General features: G+C 54.9%; 2 protein-coding genes across 3 annotated transcripts; both read left to right on the top strand.

Moving 5' to 3' along the window:
* Positions 1-219: 219 nt before the first annotated feature.
* STT3A (STT3 oligosaccharyltransferase complex catalytic subunit A) lies at positions 220-8,844 on the top strand. 2 transcript variants are annotated; one of them, XM_032709654.1, is made up of 19 exons: positions 220-316; positions 1,390-1,473; positions 1,597-1,723; positions 1,980-2,040; positions 2,523-2,644; positions 2,832-2,977; positions 3,219-3,309; positions 3,964-4,070; positions 4,457-4,621; positions 5,160-5,340; positions 5,799-5,954; positions 6,086-6,177; positions 6,741-6,896; positions 7,002-7,190; positions 7,270-7,386; positions 7,466-7,568; positions 7,995-8,183; positions 8,300-8,415; positions 8,507-8,844. In XM_032709654.1, the coding sequence occupies exons 3-19, from the start codon at positions 1,636-1,638 to the stop codon at positions 8,543-8,545; spliced, it is 2,118 nt and encodes a 705-aa protein (XP_032565545.1). In that variant the 5' UTR covers positions 220-316; positions 1,390-1,473; positions 1,597-1,635; the 3' UTR covers positions 8,546-8,844. The 2 variants fall into 2 exon arrangements, with proteins under 2 accessions (XP_032565545.1, XP_032565546.1); XM_032709655.1 differs by lacking the exon at positions 1,390-1,473 and having other exon boundaries at positions 228-316.
* Positions 8,845-9,042: 198 nt separating this feature from the next.
* CHEK1 (checkpoint kinase 1) lies at positions 9,043-17,995 on the top strand. Its single transcript, XM_032709749.1, has 12 exons — positions 9,043-9,177; positions 10,089-10,312; positions 10,413-10,477; positions 10,587-10,656; positions 11,555-11,743; positions 14,285-14,389; positions 14,563-14,658; positions 14,730-14,838; positions 15,043-15,220; positions 17,143-17,274; positions 17,365-17,466; positions 17,726-17,995. The coding sequence occupies exons 1-12, from the start codon at positions 9,113-9,115 to the stop codon at positions 17,819-17,821; spliced, it is 1,431 nt and encodes a 476-aa protein (XP_032565640.1). The 5' UTR covers positions 9,043-9,112; the 3' UTR covers positions 17,822-17,995.
* Positions 17,996-20,135: the final 2,140 nt, after the last annotated feature.

The following is a 20,135-nucleotide window of genomic DNA, read 5'->3' as shown; positions in this document are numbered from 1 at the left end:
ACCTGCTTCCGCTTCCGCCCACGTGACGCGCCCCAAGCCCGGACGGACACGTCACGGCTCGCTCCCCGCCGGCCCCGCCCGCCTCGCGCTCCGCCAATCGAGAAGCGCCGTACGCGGGGAGCCCCGCCCCTCGACTGAGTGCGCGGCGCCTTAGCCAATGAGGGCGGGCGACTCTGGAGTGGCGTGTGCGGTACCCAATAGGGAGCGGGCGCGGGCGGGGCTGGCGGCGGCGGCGGTGAGGGCAGGGCGGCTGCGCGGCGCGGATGGAGCGGGCGGAGGGGCCGCCCTGAGGGACCGGCCGGGACGGGCTGAGGGTGTGAGTGAGGGGGGCGTGGGGGGCGCAGGGCCGGGCAGTGTGGGCTGTGCGGGCTGTGCGCTGTTGGACGCCTGGGCTGTGCGGAGAGCCCGGGTGCGCGGGGAGAGGCAGCTCTGGGGTGAGGCGTGTCTGGCTCTACGAGGGGTGAGGGGTTCTGGGGTGCCCAGCTCTTGGGGGGGGCCCTGGGTTTTGGGGTGGGTGGCGCCGTGGGGTGAGCCCCCGCGCGTGTGGGGTGGGGTGGCGGTGTTTGTGAGGGGCTGGAGCCGTGCGGGGGGTCGGGGGTGTGCGGGGGGTGCTCTGTGTCACCGGGAGCTCCGGTGGTGACCGGGCCCCCCGGGGCAGAGCCAGAGGTACCTGCCCCCCGCCGTTATCAGCTGCTTCATTGCCGCGGGGCATCCAGGAAATATCCACCGCACGGGGCTGTTCCTGCACCCGTGCCCAGCGTGTGCCTGTGAGAAGCACTTCCAGGGCACGGGAAGGTTTCCTTCAGGCGTAGTTTGTTTGATTATTTTTTTATTATTATTATTTTTTTTTTTAAAATCTCAGCCCATCCCAATTGTGTTGTAGCTCATAGACCCTGAACTGGGGATTTATTCACCTGGGACTGAGCCTGCCCGGGGCAGCAGGAGGGGTTTTCCTCATTGATTGGGTTCAAGCAGGACTTTAAAGAAATCTGAGTGTTTTCAAGAGTAGAAAGGTGTTAAAGCTGTTGGTCTCTAGTCACAGTTTCACTTCCTTGGTGTCTGACCCCAGAATTTCTCGGCTTTTGCTCCACCCAGGGAGGTTGAATTAAACAGCCACGTTGTCTAGTGTGAGCAAAGCTGATTTTTACTCTCCTTGTCTGCATTAACAAACCACTACTACATCTATATATTTAACAAATAATTCAAAGTGGGAGCAACCAGGAGCTGTTTGTACTTGCTGCACGTGAGAAAAAGCACCAATTTCTTGTGTTCTCCATGGGTTATATTTTTTGTGCATCACTTGCAGGTGGTGGCTAAACTTCAGAGAGCAGCTGTGGGGAGGCAGAGGCTTTGCTCAAAGCTTACACAGGGTTTTTGTTCTGTACACAGAGAAACAGGCGCATCCTCTGCCCTGGAGAAGTTCTGGGCTCTGTGAAGGGAGGAAACCAGCCAAGACTTGGGGTGACTGCTCAGGTGAGGGCGGGAGGGGAGGGAGGCACAAGCACCCGTCAGGGCTGAAGGGTGGGCAGGAATGGGGGGTTAAGGTCTGAGTTCATGAAGCCTTCAGGGGTCTGAGTTGTTCCTGTTGGTGTCCAGGTGTTCCAGGATCCTCAGGCTCTGCCTTGGATGTGAAACATGACCAAGCTGGGGTTTCTCCGGCTCTCCTACGAGAAGCAGGACACGCTGCTCAAGCTCCTCATCCTGTCCATGGCAGCTGTGCTCTGTAAGTCTGTGTCCTCAGGGATGACCCCGGGATGGAGCTGATTCTGCTCCTTCTTCTCTTCTCATTCAGGCTGTGAAGTTCTCACCTGCCTTTAAACTACCATAATCCTTCTGTGCCTTTTCCTTTGAAAACTGCCTCTTTCTTTACCTTCCCATTGACCATTTAATACAGAAGCTCTTTTAATCCAGCAAAGAAGCAGGACATCCGAGCTCGGGGAGCTCTGTGTGTTCACTCTGCCCCTTCTCTGTGTTTGCAGCTTTCTCCACGAGGCTCTTTTCCGTCCTAAGATTTGAAAGTGTCATCCATGAATTTGACCCGTAAGTTTTTCTCAGTTCCTGGGGGCTTGTTGGGTGTTTCCTCTCCTGGAGCGTGTGGAATTAGGGTAGTGTGTGCCAGGCTCAGTGAATCCCCATGGAGGATGTGGGACTTGGAAGGCAGGTTTCAGTGCAGCTTGGTTTTCCTTCTCCACACCCAAAATGCACTCAGTACCCAGGGCTCTTCCTGCAGCCTGGGTCCAGGAGTGGCCTGCCATTGCTTTTCTGCTGGAATGGGGTTATTCCCTGTTTGGGTGCAGCAGCAGAGAGGGCTCCTGGGACAACCTGTGTCTGTGTCCCAGGCTTGTCGCTGATTAAATCAGTCCCAAGGGAGACTGTTACCTTTGCAAACCCACTTTTAACCCCCATGGGAGGAGGGAGGAGCCTTTGCAGCCAAGGTTTGGGGACGGTTGAGGGAAACTGGGCTGGTTCCCTCCGTGTGGGACGCGCGGGATGGGCCCTCACAGCGCCTCGTTGCCCTACAGGTACTTCAACTACCGCACCACCCGCTTCCTGGCCGAGGAGGGCTTCTACAAATTCCACAACTGGTTTGATGACCGAGCGTGGTACCCCCTGGGCAGGATCATCGGGGGCACCATTTACCCAGGTGAAGCTTCTGCCGAGCCAAAACACACCTGGCACGAGGGAAAATCGGGAGAGGGGTGGGGAGTACCCATGGAGCACATCCCTGAGTGCCAGCTGGGACAGAGGGGAGCTCGGGGATGCGTCCTGGGCAGCAACTCCCTCCTGGCCAGGCTGTGGAGCGCCCTGAGGAAGGTGTGTCCGTGCTGCAGGTCTGATGATCACGTCGGCAGCGATCTACCACGTGCTGCACTTCTTCCACATCACCATCGACATCCGCAACGTCTGCGTGTTCCTGGCCCCCCTCTTCTCCTCCTTCACCACCATCGTGACTTACCACCTCACCAAAGAGCTCAAGGTATGGGGACCACCGGGGTGCCCCTCACAGGCTTGGGCTTTCCCGAGGAGCAGGGGCTCTTTGCTTTTTAGGAGAGCAGCTGGGTTGGAGTCTTGGAGGTGACCACCACACTCCTCAAAACCCTCACCTCCTGGGAAGTGGGAGATCTTTTTCAAGCTTCATTTCCACACTCAGATTTTATTCCTTTGAGTAATAAAGCCCCTAAACCCCGATGTTTCCCCCCTGGCTGTGTTTCTCCCAGGATGCAGGGGCAGGGCTCCTCGCTGCCGCCATGATCGCGGTGGTGCCCGGGTACATCTCTCGATCCGTCGCCGGCTCCTACGATAACGAAGGTGAGTTTGTGACCCCCAGGGAAACCTTTAAGGACTGCTGGGAAATGGAAAATGGTGATAAAGGTGCTGCAGGGCACGACAGAGGCCCAGGGAGCCCTGCCAGGTTTGTGCCGTACGAACCCGACTGATCAGAGATCTGAGGTGTTTCTCGCCCATGCAGGGAAGAAGAGGGAGTGTTTCCCAACTCTGGCAGCGGGTGTACCCTGTTCCCAGTATCCTTGTTTGCCAATCAGAAAGGGTTTTGCCACCCCCACAGACTCCACCTGGGACTGGAGCTACTGTGTGGCTCCCCCATGCTTTTATCTCCATTCTGGGAGTGACTGGCAAAGACAGGAATTTCACTGTCAATGCCTGGGCCAGAGGAGGATCCAGGTTCCTTTCCAGTAGCTGGGCTTTTGGGGGCTGTGTAAGGAGTTCTTCCAGCTGGTGTGCCTGGAAGAAGCCACCTGAGCTGTTACTTGCAGTGAGACACAAACCCCTCAGTGCTTCAGTCTAGAAATTGGAGATGAAACGCTTCTCCCAGGTTTCTCTTTGTACAAGGTGCTCTTCCACCTTCTGATGGACCATCAAAAGCATTTATATGTATGTTTTTGATGGATTGAGTGCTCTGCTGCACCCCAGGGGTGACATTAAACCCTTCTGGTCCTCCTGCAGGTATTGCCATATTCTGCATGCTCTTGACCTACTACATGTGGATCAAGGCTGTCAAAACTGGCTCCATCTACTGGGCAGCCATGTGTGCCCTGGCCTATTTCTACATGGTGAGTGCCCCCTCTCCCTGTGCCGGGGTGATCCCAACTCCAAGGTCCCTCTGCTTATGGAGATGGGAATCCACAGTGTGCCATTCCTGTGGCTGTGTGTCCAGGGAGCTGGAACCTCCATGGAGAGGGAAATGGAGTGGGTGCTTGCTTTATTCATTTCCACTTCCCAAACTAGTGGGTTTTTTGTAAGGTTTTATTAGTAATGTTAAAAAGTCCATGTTTGTGCCACCTGAGATGTCAAAGATGCCCTCAGAGCAGATCCCAGCTGGCATTGCCGTTGGGTGAAAATCCTACCTGTGATCCCAGGAAAACCAAACCTGCCACATTTCACCTCTGCATCTGTTCAGTCCTGGAACTTGTGGGTCTGTCTGCTTTGTGTCTCACAGGTCTCCTCATGGGGTGGCTACGTCTTCCTGATCAACCTCATCCCCCTGCACGTCCTGGTGCTGATGCTGACGGGGCGCTTCTCCCACAGGATCTACGTAGCCTATTGCACAGTCTACTGCCTGGGAACCATCCTCTCCATGCAGATCTCCTTTGTTGGCTTCCAGGTGGGCACCAGGAAGATTTGCACACTCGGGGGTGGGTTGCAACAGAACAGCAGTGTGTTGCCACCTTGTTTCCCTTCGTGCTTTGCAGTTGTAAGTGGGTGCTGGCTCCTTATTCCAGCTCCCATGATGCTGATTCCTTGCCACCTTTGGCAAAATCAGCTTTCTGAGGTGCTGGATAACTTTCAAAGCTGCTGATAACCTTCATGGCACTGGTTGCCTGCCATAAAAATATCTTTGGATTTGATGAAGGCAACACTGGTGCCGTTGTGCGTCTTGGTGTGGCAGGAAATGTGCCTACCTGGCTCATGTTTCCAAGAGAATCCAGTTAACTTTCCATGTGGATTCTTATCAGAATCAAAGCAGATGTAGGAAAGGGACTCGTGCCAGCTGTGCCAATCACAGGGAGGGAACATCTGAACATTTTCCTGTGACTTTGGCAGCGATTGTGCCGAGAAGTGATTTGTGAAAAAAGCTGATAAAGAGTGTGACAGGGCTCTTGTTCTGCTCTGTGTCTGACCCTGCCTTGCCCTGCTCCCAGCCCGTCCTCTCCTCGGAGCACATGGCTGCCCTCGGAGTCTTCGGCTTGTGCCAGATCCATGCCTTCGTGGACTACCTCCGGAGCAAGCTGAACCCCCAGCAGTTCGAAATCCTCTTCAGGAGTGTCATTTCCCTGGTTGGCTTCGTCCTCCTCAGCATCGGGGCCGTGCTGATGCTCACAGGTAGCCAAGATCGTGGCCATAATGAAGGCGTTGCACCCCCTTTCCTTGCTTCCAAGGGCATGGAATTTGTCCTCTGTGTTGCTGTGGTGTCAGTGCCTGTGAGCCCCTTCGAAGGGGGAAGCTGGGACCTGCCCAAATTTGCGCGTTAGCAGGGAATATTTAAGCAGCAGCTGCAGGATCTGAGGGGCAGAGACACTGGGCTGGTGCTGCAGATACTGAACCTTGCTTTGTAGTAGCAAAGAGATGCCCAAAACAGAGGTTGGGTGGAGAGGAGGGTTTTTAGGGTAAAATTGCCTTTTATTTCCTTTCTAGAATGGCAGGTTTGAGTAGTAGAGATGTTGAACGAGGTCTGGGGTTGCTCATTCAGCCTCACATGTGCTTCCCTGGGAAAGCATGTGTTGGCATTGCCGGTAACTCTCTGCTGGATCCAAAGAGGAGTTGTTTTCTCCTCTTTCTAGGGAAGATCTCCCCGTGGACGGGGCGTTTCTACTCCCTGCTGGACCCTTCCTACGCCAAGAACAACATCCCCATCATCGCCTCCGTCTCCGAGCACCAGCCCACCACCTGGTCCTCCTACTACTTTGACCTGCAGCTCCTGGTGTTCATGTTCCCGGGTGAGTCACCAGCCCTGAGTTATTCACCAGAGGGTTTGTCCTGCCTCTCCTGGGGTGCTGAGCCTGGGGGGAGTGCTGTGTGCCTGGTTTTATGTCATTTCTGGGCTGACCTGTGTCTCTCCCCCACACAGTTGGTCTCTATTACTGCTTCAGCAACCTCTCGGACGCCCGGATCTTCATCATCATGTACGGCGTGACCAGCATGTACTTCTCGGCTGTCATGGTGAGGGCTAAGGCCTCCTGGCTTCTAACAAAGCTGATTTAATTTATTTTTCTGTACTTAAGGATGATGCTTTCCCCCTGAGGGTTCTTCTCCCTTCCTTTAATATTGTTTTTTTGCTCCTCTGTGTGGTGAGGTTGCAAAACTCACTGGTTTGGGTGTTACTTTCCTCAGGCCAGTGCCACCCACTGATTGCTGTTCCTTGTGCCCTCAAGCCGAGCTGAAAACCCAACCAAATTCTGCGGATTTCCAAGCAGGGATTGCCTACAAATGGCTGCCAATGAACCCATTTCCACTCTTCCTCTGGCACCCCAAGCCCTAAATGTGGTTGAGTTGTGGTATGGAGGCATTTACTAATCCTTGCCTCCACCTAAGATTAGTGATTGAAGTCATGTTGGCACGTTGGCCCATTTTGAGTGTCTGAGATTGTGGCAGCTCCCCATTACAAAAATCAGCCACAATTTATCCACAGAATTTGAGGTGCTGGATTAGGAATGGCATCAGATTCCCTCTTCTCTTGCATCTCTGCCTGGATTCCTTCTCCAGCAGTTCTGCTGTTGCCGTAGGTGCGTCTCATGCTGGTGCTGGCCCCAGTGATGTGCATCCTGTCCGGCATCGGGGTCTCCCAGGTGTTGTCCACCTACATGAAGAACCTGGATATCAGCCGGCCGGACAAGAAGAGCAAAAAGCAGCAAGACTCCACCTACCCCATTAAAAACGAGGTGCGTGCCGGGCCGGTTCAGGAGGACGCCTGATCCTGGCGGGGCTGAGTGTGGGGGCTGACGGCCTCGTCCCTCCAGTGCTGAGACCCTGGGCTGCTCCCGCAGGTTGCCAGCGGCATGATCCTGGTCATGGCATTCTTCCTGATCACTTACACCTTCCACTCCACCTGGGTGACCAGCGAGGCCTATTCCTCCCCCTCCATCGTGCTCTCTGCCCGCGGTGGGGACGGCAGCAGGATCATCTTTGATGACTTCAGAGAAGCCTATTACTGGCTGCGGCACAACACGCCGGAGGTACACGGTGGGGTTGGGGTGTTGGGGACCCGATATTTCCCACTGAGGCGCTGACAGCACGGCCCGTTTTTGGGTGTAGGATGCAAAGGTGATGTCCTGGTGGGACTACGGGTACCAGATCACTGCCATGGCCAACCGGACCATCCTGGTGGACAACAACACCTGGAACAACACGCACATCTCCCGCGTCGGCCAGGTGGGTCCTTCCCTCGCCCACTGCCTTGCCTGGCTGTTCTGGGCACCACATATTGTGGCTGACGCCATGTTTGCCCCAGGCCATGGCATCAACAGAGGAGAAAGCCTATGAGATCATGAGGGAGCTGGACGTCAGCTACGTGCTGGTCATCTTTGGTGGCCTCACCGGGTACTCGTCCGATGGTAAGATCCCTCTCCGAGCTGGGTCAGACCCATCCTGGGGTGCTGGTGCCAGCTGGGGCCGAGGAGTGGAAATGGTGCCAGAATGCTCCTCTCTGGACCTGCACGTACCTTCTTAACTCTCCCTCAACTCAACTTCTTGCTCTTGGCCACCCAAATCAATCCGTCTACTCACTCCTGCCCCCCCAAGCTCAGCTTGACTCCTTATTCTTTTGCCTGAACTCAACTCTGTGCTTTCACCCCGACTCAACCCCTTGCTCTTGTCCACCCAAGTCAACTCCAGTCCTCGTTCTTTGCCCCCCAACTTAACTTGTTGCTCCTGGCCCCCAGCTCAGCTCAAACCGTTGCTCTTGGCAACTCAACTCATTTTTTTACCCCAACTCAACCCCTCACTCTTTGCCCCCCAACTCTCTGCTGTCCACCTTCCAGACATCAACAAGTTCCTGTGGATGGTGCGGATCGGGGGCAGCACGGACACGGGGCGCCACATCAAGGAGCACGACTACTACACCCCCACTGGGGAGTTCCGTGTCGACCGCGAGGGCTCCCCGGTGCTGCTCAACTGCCTCATGTACAAGATGTGCTACTACCGCTTCGGCCAGGTCTACACCGAGGCCAGTGAGTCCCCTGAACCACCCCCCGTGAGGGTGACACCGCTTTTGGGGCGCTCCACCATGCCCTGACATCTCCAGGGCACGGTGTGGCAGCGCTGCCTGTCCTTTGCCCTCTCCCAGAGCGACCGCCGGGCTACGACCGGGTGAGGAACGCTGAAATCGGCAACAAGGACTTTGAGCTGGACGTGCTGGAGGAGGCCTACACCACAGAGCACTGGCTGGTCCGAATATACAAGGTACGGCCCCAGGACGAGCCCAGACCCCCCCAGTTTGGGGCAAAAAACCATGGAGTTCCACCTAATGAGGCTTTTTCTTTTCCCTGCCCAGGTGAAAGATTTGGACAACCGCGGGTTGTCGAGGACGTAGAGGAGCCGGGGGCGACCGCGCCGGACACGCACTGACCCAGCCTTGGCCTGTGCAGCAGAGATTGGGGGGTTTGTGGGGTCTGAGGGAGGGCTGTTCCGGGGTTGTTTTGTACCGTTTGTAAGCGCAGGCAGCGGCGGGAGGGCCCCCCTGCCCCGTCCTGTCCCGCCGGGAGTGACTTTTATATACACACAGGGCCGCCGCCGAATCGGGAGCTGCGGCTCTGACCCCGGGGCTGATCGACCGGGAGTCGCAAAGAGGATGAATAAATAAAACAAAAACAATTAAAAAAAAAAAAAAAAGAGTGGCGATTGTGGTGGGGTTTTATCCCTGAGTTCTGCCAGAGGGACTTTGGGGCTGTTTGGACGCTTTTAATCGATGGGGCTGGTGGGGCGGGAGAGGTGTCGCGACCTGCTCACAGGGGGACGGGCTTTAAAGTGAGGGTGTGGTCGGGCTGGGGGCGTGGCCGGGGCATTGCGCGCGCAGGGCGGGGCGGGGCGCGCGGCTCTGGCGGGAAAAGGCGGCGTGGCCGGAGCGGGGCCGGGAACGGGGCCGGGGCCGCGGCCGGGCATGGCCGTGCCCTTCGTGGAGGACTGGGACCTGGTGCAGACGCTGGGCGAAGGCGCCTACGGGGAGTGAGTGCGGCGGGGCCCGGGGAGGGCGGGTCGGGGTCGCTGCCGGCCGGGTCCGCCCCTTCCCTGCCCCTTGCTCGCCCCCCCACCCCGTGTGCCGCTTGCACACCCGCTGCTGGTCCCTGCGTGGCTCTGTGCCCGCTGCGTGCCCGCTGCTTGCTTGGGCATCACATGCCCTGTGTGTGCCCACTGTTTGGCTTTTGTGTGCACCTTGTGTGCCCACTTGTTTGCCTCATGCACGGCCATTGCTTGCCCTGTGTGTGCCCGCCGTGAGCCCCTTATGTGTCCTCTGTTTGCCCACTGCATCCCATCGCGCACCCGGAGCGTGTGTGCTCACACACCCACTGCCCCTGCCTGCTCCTGCACTCCCTGCCTGTTCCTTGCCCACTCCCTGTTCCCAGTGGCAATATTCCTTACCCATTCCCTGTCTGCTCCCTGCCTGTCTCTAGTGGCAGCGTTTCCTGACCGTTCCCTGTCCTCAGTGACAATATTCCTTGCCCATTCCCTACCTGCTTCCTACCTGTCTCTAGTGGCAGCATTCCCTGCCCATTCCCCATCCCCAGGGGCAATATTCCTTGCCCGTTCCCTACTTGCTGCCTGTCTCTAGTGGCAGCATTCCCTGCCCATTCCAGGCCCACTCCCTGTCCCCAGTGGCAACATTCCTTGCCCATTCCCTGCCTGCTCCCTGCCTGTCCCTAGTGGCAGCATTCCCTGCCCACTCTCTGCCCTCAGTGGCAATATTCCTTGCCCATTCCCTGTCTGCTCCCTGCTCTCTACCTGTCTCTAGTGGCAGCATTCCCTGCCCATTCCCCATCCCCAGGGGCAATATTCCTTGCCCATTCCCTACCTGCTCCCTGCCTGTCCCTAGTGGCAGCATTCCCTGCCATTCCCTGCCCGTTCCCTGCCCGCCCCAGGGTGCAGCTGGCCGTGAACCGCCGCACGGAGGAGGCCGTGGCCGTGAAGATCGTGGACATGAAGCGCGCGGCCGAGTGCCCGGAGAACATCAAGAAGGAAATCTGCATCAACAAGATGCTGAGCCACGAGAACGTCGTGCGCTTCTACGGGCACCGGCGGGAAGGGGCCACGCAGTACCTGTTCCTGGAGTACTGCCGCGGCGGGGAGCTCTTCGACCGCATCGGTGCGCACGGGGTGCGGGGGCCTGGGCCGGCCGGGCAGCTGGAATTGTAAATCCCAAAGGATTTGCTCTCGAGTTTGCCCTTCTTGTTCCCCACGCGCAGAGCCAGATGTCGGGATGCCGGAGCCGGAGGCGCAGCGGTTCTTCCAGCAGCTGATCGCCGGCGTGGTGAGGGATGCCCGGGATTGCGGGTGGTGGGGATGCCGGGGGGGATCCCCGCCCGGCGCTGACCCTTCCCGGGATTCCCGCCCGGCGCTGACCTCCCCTCCACCCCCAGGTGTACCTGCACAGCATCGGCATCACCCACCGCGACCTGAAGCCGGAGAACCTGCTGCTGGATGACCGAGGTGTGGGGGGCGACACACACAGCCCTCTCTGACCCCCCTTGAGTTTTCACCTTTTAATTTTTAAATTTAAATTTTCATCTTTTAATTTTTAATTTTTTTTTATTTGAATGTTTCATTTCAATTAAGTGTTTTAATTTTTTAATTTGAATGCTTAATTTTTTCGTTTGAATTTTTAATTTGGGGTTTTAATTTAATTTATTAATTTAAATTTTATCACGACTTTTTAATTTGAGGGTTTTTAATATTTTTAATGCTTTAATATATTAATATTTAAGTTTGTTTCCTAATTTAAACTCTTAATTTGAATTTGCACTTTAATCTGAATTTTTGATTTATATCTTATTTGTGTTTTAATTTAAATTTTAAGTTGAACTTTTAAATCCTAATTTGAATTTTTGTTTGAACTCGTGTTCTAATCTGAGCTTTTAGTTTAAATTTTTATTTGAATTTAAATTTGAATTTTCAGTTTGATTTTTTGATATAAACTTTTATTTTTAATTCAAGTTTTTAATCAGGATTTTTAATCTGAATGTCTAATTAATTTTTTCATTTTCAGTTGCATTTTTAATTTTAGTTCAAGTCTTTCATTTCAACTTTTAATTTCAATTTTTTATTTTTAACTAGAATTTAATTTCAATTTTTTATTTTTAACTAGAATTTAATTTTAATTTGTAATTAAAATTTTTATTTGAACTTTTAATTTAAACGTTTAATTTGAATTTATAATTATAATTTTTATTTTCATTTTCTACTAATTTAGAGTTTAATTTGCATTTTGAATCAGTTTAAGTTTCGGGGTTTCAATTTGAATTTCTGATTCGAATTTTTCGAATTTAAATTTTCGGATTTTGAATTTCCATTTTTTAATTTGGGCTTTCCGCTCCCGTTTGGGCTTCAGACAACCTGAAGATCTCGGACTTCGGCCTGGCCACGGTGTTCCGGCACAACGGGCGGGAGCGGCTCCTCAACAAGATGTGTGGGACTCTCCCCTACGTGGCCCCGGAGCTGCTGCGGCGCCCGGAATTCCGAGCGGAGCCTGTGGATGTCTGGGCCTGTGGAGTCGTGCTGACAGCCATGCTGGCTGGAGGTGGGATACAGGGATGTGTGGGATGCACAGGGAATGATTTGTGGTGCTGGATGGAGATGGGATGCAGGGATGTGTGGGATGCACGGGGGGACACGTGGTGCTGGCAGGAGGTGGGATGCAGGGATGTGTGGGATGCACAGGGGGGACACGTGGTGCTGGAGGGAGACAGGAATATAGGGATGTATGGAATGTACAGGGGATGATATGTGGTGCTGGTGATGGGAATACAGGGATATATGGGACGTATAGGGGGGACATGTGCTGGCAGGAGGTGGGAACACAGGGATGTATGGAATGCACAGGGGGGACATGTGGTGCTGGCTGGAGGTGGGAATACAGGGATGTAGGGAATGCATGACACGGTGCTGGCTGGAGGTGGAATACAGGGATGTGGGGGGGGGACATGTGGTGCTGGCTGGAGGTGGGATACAGGGATGCATGGAATGCACAGGGGGACACATGGTGCTGGATAGAGACGGGAATACAGGGATGTATGGAATGCACAGGGGGGACACGTGGTGCTGGCGGGAGGTGGGATACAGGGATGTATGGGATGTATAGGGGGACATGTGATGCTGGCTGGAGGTGGGATACAGGGATATGTGGAATGCATGACATGGTGCTGGATGGAGATGGGATGCAGGGATGTATGGGATGTATAAGGGGGGCACATGCTGGCTGAGGTGAAATACAGGGATGTATGGAATGCATGACATGGTGCTGGCTGGAGGTGGAATACAGGGATGTGGGGGGGGGACATGTGGTGCTGGCTGGAGGTGGGATACAGGGATGCATGGAATGCACAGGGGGACACGTGGTGCTGGCTGGAGGTGGGATACAGGGATGTAGGGAATGCATGACATGGTGCTGGATGGAGATGGGATGCAGGGATGTATGGGATGTATAGGGGGGACATGTGGTGCTGGCAGGAGGTGGGATACAGGGATGTGTGGAATGCATGACATGGTGCTGGATGGAGATGGGATGTATGGGATGTATAGGGGGGACACGTGGTGCTGGCAGGAGGTGGGAATACTGGGATGTCTCTAGGGATGTATGGAATGCAGGGGAGGGTGCAAAGGGCATTTGGTGGTGCAGGAGATGGAGGGGTTTGTACAGAATGCACAAGGGGTGCATGTATGGAATGCAGAGGGGATGGAGGTATGGAATGCTCAGGGGAAGTACATGGAATGGAGAAGGGTGCACATATGGAATGCAGAGGGGTGTATGTGTGGAATGCATGAGGATGTGTGTATGGAATGTGTAGAGGGTGCACGTATGGAATGCGTGAGGGGAGGTGTATGAAGTGCACTGAGGGGTGTGTGGGATGGGGAAGGAGCACGTATGACATGGGGTGGATGCATGGAATGCACAGGGGTAGGGATGTGTGAAACACAGAGCAGGAGGGTGTGGGATCCATAAGGGAGACGTGAAATGCAGGGAGGGGGATGTATGGAGTGTCTGTGGGGATGTATGGAAGGCATACAGGGATGCAAAAGGGTGTGTGATGTGTAAGAGGGGGTGTATGACATGCATAGGGGAGATTTGGGATGCATAGGGAGTACATGGGATGCATAGGGAGGTATGAGATGCATGGGGAGGTATGGAATGCATAGGGAGATATGGAATGTGTGTGGGAGGTTTGGAATGCATGCAGAGTACATGGGATGCATAGGGAGGTATGGGATGTATTGGGGAGGTATGGGATGCATAGGGGAGTATGGAATGCATGGGGGAGGTTTGGAATGTGTGCAGAGTATATAGGGAGGTATGGGATGCATGGGAAGTACATTGGATGCACAGGGAGGTATGGGATGTATGGGAGGTATGGAATGCATAGGGAGATATGGAATGCATGGGGAGGTTTGGAATGCATGCAGAGTACATGGGATGCATAGGGAGGTCTGGAATGTATAGGAGGTATGGAACATATGGGTCGTACAAGGGATGCACAGGGAGTTATGGGATGCGTGGGTGGTACGTGGGAGGCATAGGGAGGTGTGGGAGGCATAGGGAGTTATGGGATGCATGGGGAGGTGTGAGATGCATAGAGGGGTGTGGAATGCATGGGGAGCACACAGGATGCATAGGGAGATATGGACTATATGGGGAGGTATAGGATGCATAGGGAGATATAGAGTGCATGGGGGAGGTTTGGAATGCATACAGAGTACATAGGATACATAGGGGGGTATGGGATGCATGGGGGAGGTATGGGATGCATGGGAGAGGATTAGAATGCACGGGGAAGCATGGGATGCATGTGGAGCACGTGGAATGCATAGGAGAGGATTGGAATGCGTGGGGAAGCATGGGATGCATGGGGAGCATGTGGGGTGCATGGGGGGGTTTGGAATGCATGGGGAGCACACGGGATCAGCACTTGGCCTGGGGCATGGACACCTGGCACACACCTGGCACACACCTGGCACACACCTGGCACACACCTGGCACACACCTGGCACACTGAGTGCTGCAGTGCCACGTGTGTGCCCGGGGCTCGTGGCACCGCGGGGTGACGGCAGCGGGATCCCCCGGCAGAGCTGCCCTGGGACCAGCCCAGCGACAGCTGCCAGGAATACAGTGACTGGAAGGACAGGAAAACCTACCTCCCACCTTGGAAGAAGATCGATTCGGCCCCCTTGGGTAAACACGCGGCAGCACCCAACCCATGTGTCCACGTATGTGTGTGTGTACACACGTGCACGCACCGCGTTGTATTCCAACCCCTCATCTCCATTCCACCCCCTCATCTCTATTCCACCCTCTAATCTCCATTCCACCCCCTCGTCTCCATTCCACCCCCTCGTCTCCCCCAGCGCTGCTGCACAAGATCCTGACGGAGAGCCCCTCGGCGAGGATCACCATTCCCGACATCCAGAAGGACCGGTGGTACAGCAGACCCCTCAAGAAGGGTAAGGGGCCGCCAGGGAATGTGCTTGTTCCCCCGGATTTGAGGGTCACTGGGTGTCCTGTCCCTTTGCAGATGTCAAACGGGCCCGGCTCTCCTCAGGAGGGGTCACCGACTCCCCCGGCGGCTTCTCCAAGCACATCCGATCCAATATGGACTTTTCCCCGGTGAAGGCCGCTCTGGGGTGAGCCTCCACTTCCCTGCACACAGGCTTTGCAATTCCTTGTGCCCCGCAGGGCTTTCCCGGTGTTTTCCCCAGGAGGTGGCTGGGTGGAAACCCCTCACACCACCCCTGCGACCACCCCAAACCCTGCAAAACCCCGTGCAATTCCCACACTGGGCTCTCTCCAGCATCCCTAATCCCCGTGTCCCTGCCCTTGCCTTGCAGCGAGGACAAGGCGAGCTACTCCACGTCGCAGCCGGAGCCCGGCACGGGCGGGATGCCCTGGGAGAGCGGAGCGGGGAGCATCGACCAGCTGGTGCAGGGCATCAGCTTCTCCCAGCCCGCCTGCCCCGAGCACATGCTGGTCAACAGCCAACTCCTGGGCACGCCCGGCTCCTCCCAGGTCAGGGGCTGCAGGGGGGCACCTGGAACCGCCTGGAATATCGGGGTGCTGCCTCACAGTGTTTTTGGGATGCGGCTGGGCCAGTTGTATCCTCTCGGGATGTTGCCTCACAGTGTTTGGGGCGCAGCTCCGCACCCTCAGGGGTGTCAGGATGCCCTTTGCAGTGGTTGAGGGGCTGCTCTGTGGTGTTTGGGAGCAGCTTTGCCTGATATGGAATATCAGGGAGCAGCCTGGCAATGTCTGGGACACGGCTTTGTGGTATTTATCACCCCGGGGTGTGAGTTTGGAGGATTTGGGGCGCAGTTTGCAGTATTTTTAGTACCAGGAAACCACTTTGCCAGGGATTTGGGGTGTCTGGGGGGCAGCTTCTTGTCTGATTTACAACATCGGGGTCCAACACTGCACTGTGTGTAAATTGGGGTGCAACTTTGTATACGTGACATTAGGGAGCAACTGTAATCTCAGGAAGCAACATGATAGTGTTTGGGATGTGGTTGGGTGAAGTTTGTCATCTTGGGGTGCAATTCTGCAGAATTTGGGGGACAGCTTCATGTCTGAATTACAACATGGGGGTCCAACATTGCTCTGTGTACAATACTGGGGTGCAACTTTGTGGTTTACGTTTGACATTGAGGAGCAACTTCACCGTATATGGAATATCAGGGAGCAGCTTGGCAATGTTTGGGATGCAGCTGGGCAAGGTTTATCATCTTGGGGTGATGCCTCTCAATATTTGGGGTGCAAATGTGCATCATTTATGGTATCAGGATGCACTTTGCAATATTTGGGGGCTGCTCTGTGATGTTTGGGAGCAGCTTTGCCTGATCTGGAATATCAGGGAGCAGCTCGGCAATGTCTGGGATGTGACTTTGTGTTATTTATCACCTTGGGGTGCAAGTTTGCAGGATTTGGGGAGCAGTTTCACATCTGATTTACATCACTGGGGTCCAGCCTTGCACCATTTATACTGTTGGGGTGCAACTTTGCCTTAAATTTTTAAGATTAAGAAGCAACTTTGTCATATTTATAATATCAGGGAGCAACTTGGGACTGTGGCTGTTCAATATTTACCATCTCAGGGTGCAAGTTTGCAGGATTTGGGGTGCAAATTTGCAATACTTTTAGTACCAGGATGCCACTTTGCCAGGGGCCTGGGGGGCAGCTTCACATCTGATTTACAACACTGGGGTCCAACCTTGCACTGTGGGGTGCAACTTTGCATCATATATGTTACATGAAAGAGCAACTTGGCTGTATATACAATATCACAGAGCAACTTTGCAGTGTTGGGCAGCAGCTGTGTGAGGTTTGTGGGGTGCTGCTTCCTGATATTTGGGGTGCAAATGTGCATCATTTATGGTATCAGGATGCACTTTGCAGTGTTTGGGGGCCACTCTGTGGTGTTTGGGGAGCAGCTTTGCATCTGACCTATGGTATCAGGGAGAAGCTTGGCAATACTGGAGTGCAGCTGGGCAAGGTTTGTCATCTCGGGGGACAACTTTGTGGCATTTGAGGTGCAATTTTGCAGCATTTTGAGTAGCAAAACGCAACTTTGCAATACCAGGGTACAACTGCAGCATTTGGGGGGCAGCTCTGCATCCAGTTTATGATACTGGGGGTCCATCGTTGCACTGTTCATACTGTTGGGGTGCCACTTTGAATCATGGATGTGACATTAAGGAGCATTTTTGCCGTACTTAGTGTATCGGGGTCGAACTTTGCACTGTTTGGGATGTGGCTGTGCAGCATTCCCGGTATTTGGGATGCAGCTGCCGGCGCGCGCCATCAGGGGGTGCAGCTTCCCGCCGTTTCCCTGCCGAAAGCCGGGATTTTTATCCGAGCTGCGGCTGGAGCTTGGTGGGGTTTCCAACCTCTCTGGCGGGATTTATAACGCTCGGGGGGATGTGTTTTGGGGCCTGCAGAGCCCGTGGCAGCGGCTGGTGAAGAGGATGACGCGGTTCTTCACCAAGCTGGACGCCGACGGCTCGTACCGGGCGCTGAAGGAGGTGTGTGAGAAGATGAGCTACGGCTGCAAGATGAGCTGCACCAACCAGGTGGGCACCAGGGAGCCAAAATCAGGGGGTGGGACACACCCCCGTGCCGTTGCATCGGCAGGTAACTCAGGGCACCCCTCCCTTTTGCAGGTCACCATCTCGACCACGGACAGGAGGAACAACAAACTCATCTTCAAGGTGAACCTGGTGGAGATGGAGAGCAAGATTTTGGTGGACTTTCGCCTCTCCAAGGTGAGCTGGGGGGGGGGTCAGGGTGGGCACTCGGTGGTGGGTGCTCGGTGGGATTGGGCAAGGGTGTGCAGGGTGGGTGCAAGGGGATGAAGGGCCTTGTAAAGTGGGTGCAGGACCTTGCAGGATGGGTGGAAGACCATGGAAGGTGGGTGTGAGGGGATGGAGAAACATTCGGGGGGGTGCAGGGTGGGCTCAGGAGGATGGAGTCCCAGACAGGTGGGTGCAGGGGGATGTAACCCCCCCGCTGCTCCCTGCACAGGGCGATGGCCTGGAGTTCAAGAGGCATTTCCTGAAGATCAAGGCCAAGCTCAGCGACATCGTCAGCACCCAGAAAGTCTGGCTGCCCGGCACCTGAGGCCCTGCACCCCTCCTCCTCCTCCTTCTCTTCTTCCTCTTCTTCCTCCTCCTCTTCCTCCTCCTCCTCCTCTTCTTCCTGGCTGGGCTCCAGCGGCAGCACCCAAACGCCGTGAAGGTGCCCAGCCACGTATTTTAGATTGTGAAGGTTCAATAAAGCCCGGGGGGACACGGAGCGCTGCTGTTTCCTGCAAGGGGGAGGTTGTTGCAGTGGGTTGTTCCCTCTGGAACCTGCTGGAGGCGCAGCTTTGCTCAGCCAGCCTAAATCCCACGCCGGGGTCTCCACCGAGCTGTGCAGCCCTAAACCAGCCCCAAGGTTTAGGGGCCGACCCCCCCCTCGCCCCGCTACCGCCCCTCCCTGCCCTGTCTCAGGGCAGTGGCTGCCCTCGTTTTCCAGCCTCTCTAATTGCTTTTCGGAAGGACTAACGAGCCCGAGAGCTGCCAGGGGTTGTTAGCGCTGGAGCGAGAGAGGAGAGCCGGGGATTAACCCCATCCCCTCCCCCCCAAAAAAGAGCATCCCCCCAAAAAACCCACCCGAGGGTGCAAACCCTGAGGCATCCCCGCAATTTCTCCCCCAAAGCTGCGTCGGCGTTTAATTATTGGGGTAAAAAAAAACAAACCCGCCTGTTTTGCTTGTCTTCCCCCTTTTCTTTGGGTTTTTTTTTAATATCCCTTCCCCCCCGGCTTTTTTGTTTTCCTGGTGGGAACCCCCCTTGGGCGAAGCAATTAGCGGCGATTTTTTAATTGCATATTTATATTGCAGCTGGGGAGCGAGACCCCGGCAGCGGGCAAGGGGGAAGCAGGAAGACGCCGCGCTCCCGACCTTGTTTGCTTTTCAGCCGGGATTAAGCGCTTTTAATTGTCCTGGAGATCACAGATTGCGGCCGGGGGGGATAATTAGGCTGAATACAGGGTTTTCTGGTTCATTCCCCCCAGGAATTTATATTTCTAAGGGCATAAAAAAAGTAGAAAAGCTTCGGGAACGCCTCGGGTTGTGGAGGGGCACGAGGCTGGGCACAACTCGTTGCACGAGTGGGTCTCGCCGTCACAACAAATTAATTTATCACCTGTTACCTGCTGGAAACGGGATGTTTTGGGGAGTCACAGGTACGTTTCCCCCTCCCCAGGGTGCTTCAGGGACTGTCGTACTCTGCCGTGGTCCCGTGCCTCAGCCGAGCTTCATTATCCCACGGGAGTTTATTTTCAACCCTAATTTTTAGGGGGTTTTGTTTGGTTTTGTTTGTTTGATCGTTCGTTTGGTTTTTTGTTGTTTTTTTTTTTTTTTTTAAACTCCGTAGAGGGGATTATTTTCCACTTTCGGGGTCCGGGAGGGGGGGAAATTGGAGGGGGATGAAAGGTTTGTGCTGCGATGTGGCCGGTGAGGGGGGGGCTGTGCCGGGAGCGGGGCCCTGAAAGCGCCCTTTGTGCGGCCCCGCCGGGGACCCGGCGCGCTCGGAGGCACCGGAGCGTGGCAAATCCTAAAACCAACAGCACAGCCGGGGCGGGCGGCCGGGGGGCTTCTGCCCCCTCCTCATCCCGAATTCATGGCGCTCCCGGCGGGCGCACGGGGTTCCCTCGGCCTCCTCGCGGCATCCCGGGAGCCGGGGTTTGGGATGCGCAGTTAGGGGGTGTGCTGGGGGATGCAGGAGGGGAGGGTTCAAGATCTAGAACATAGGATTTAGGATGTAAGTGCACGGTTTGAGGGATGGAGGATTTAGGGTCTAGATAGGGATGTGAGATTTAGGATGGAGATGCAGGATGAGGGACGGAGAACTTGGGATGCAAATGAGAGACGCAGGATTTGGGATGGAGATGCAGGATGGAGGATTTAGGATATACATGCTGGATGCGGGATTTGGGATGTAGGTGTAGGATGGAGGATTTGGGATGTAGGTGTAGGATGGAGGATTTGGGGTGTAGATGCTGGATGCAGGATTTGGGATGAAGGTGTAGGATGGAGGATTTGGGATGTAGATGCTGGATGCAGGATTTGGGATGCAGATGCAGGATGCAGGATTTGGGATGTAGATGCTGGGTGCAGGATTTGGGATGTAGATGCAGGATGCAGGATTTGGGATGTAGATGCTGGATGCAGGATTTGGGATGTAGATGCTGGATGCAGGATTTGGGATGTAGATGCTGGATGCAGGATTTGGGATGTAGATGCTGGATGCAGGATTTGGGATGTAGATGCTGGATGCAGGATTTGGGATGTAGATGCTGGGTGCAGGATTTGGGATGTAGATGCAGGGTGCAGGATTTGGGATGTAGATGCAGGGTGCAGGATTTGGGATGTAGATGCTGGATGCAGGATT

Source organism: Chiroxiphia lanceolata, chromosome 23, assembly GCF_009829145.1.
Source record: "Chiroxiphia lanceolata isolate bChiLan1 chromosome 23, bChiLan1.pri, whole genome shotgun sequence".
Taxonomy (NCBI): domain Eukaryota; kingdom Metazoa; phylum Chordata; class Aves; order Passeriformes; family Pipridae; genus Chiroxiphia; species Chiroxiphia lanceolata.
This window is presented reverse-complemented; position numbering and strand designations above follow the sequence as displayed.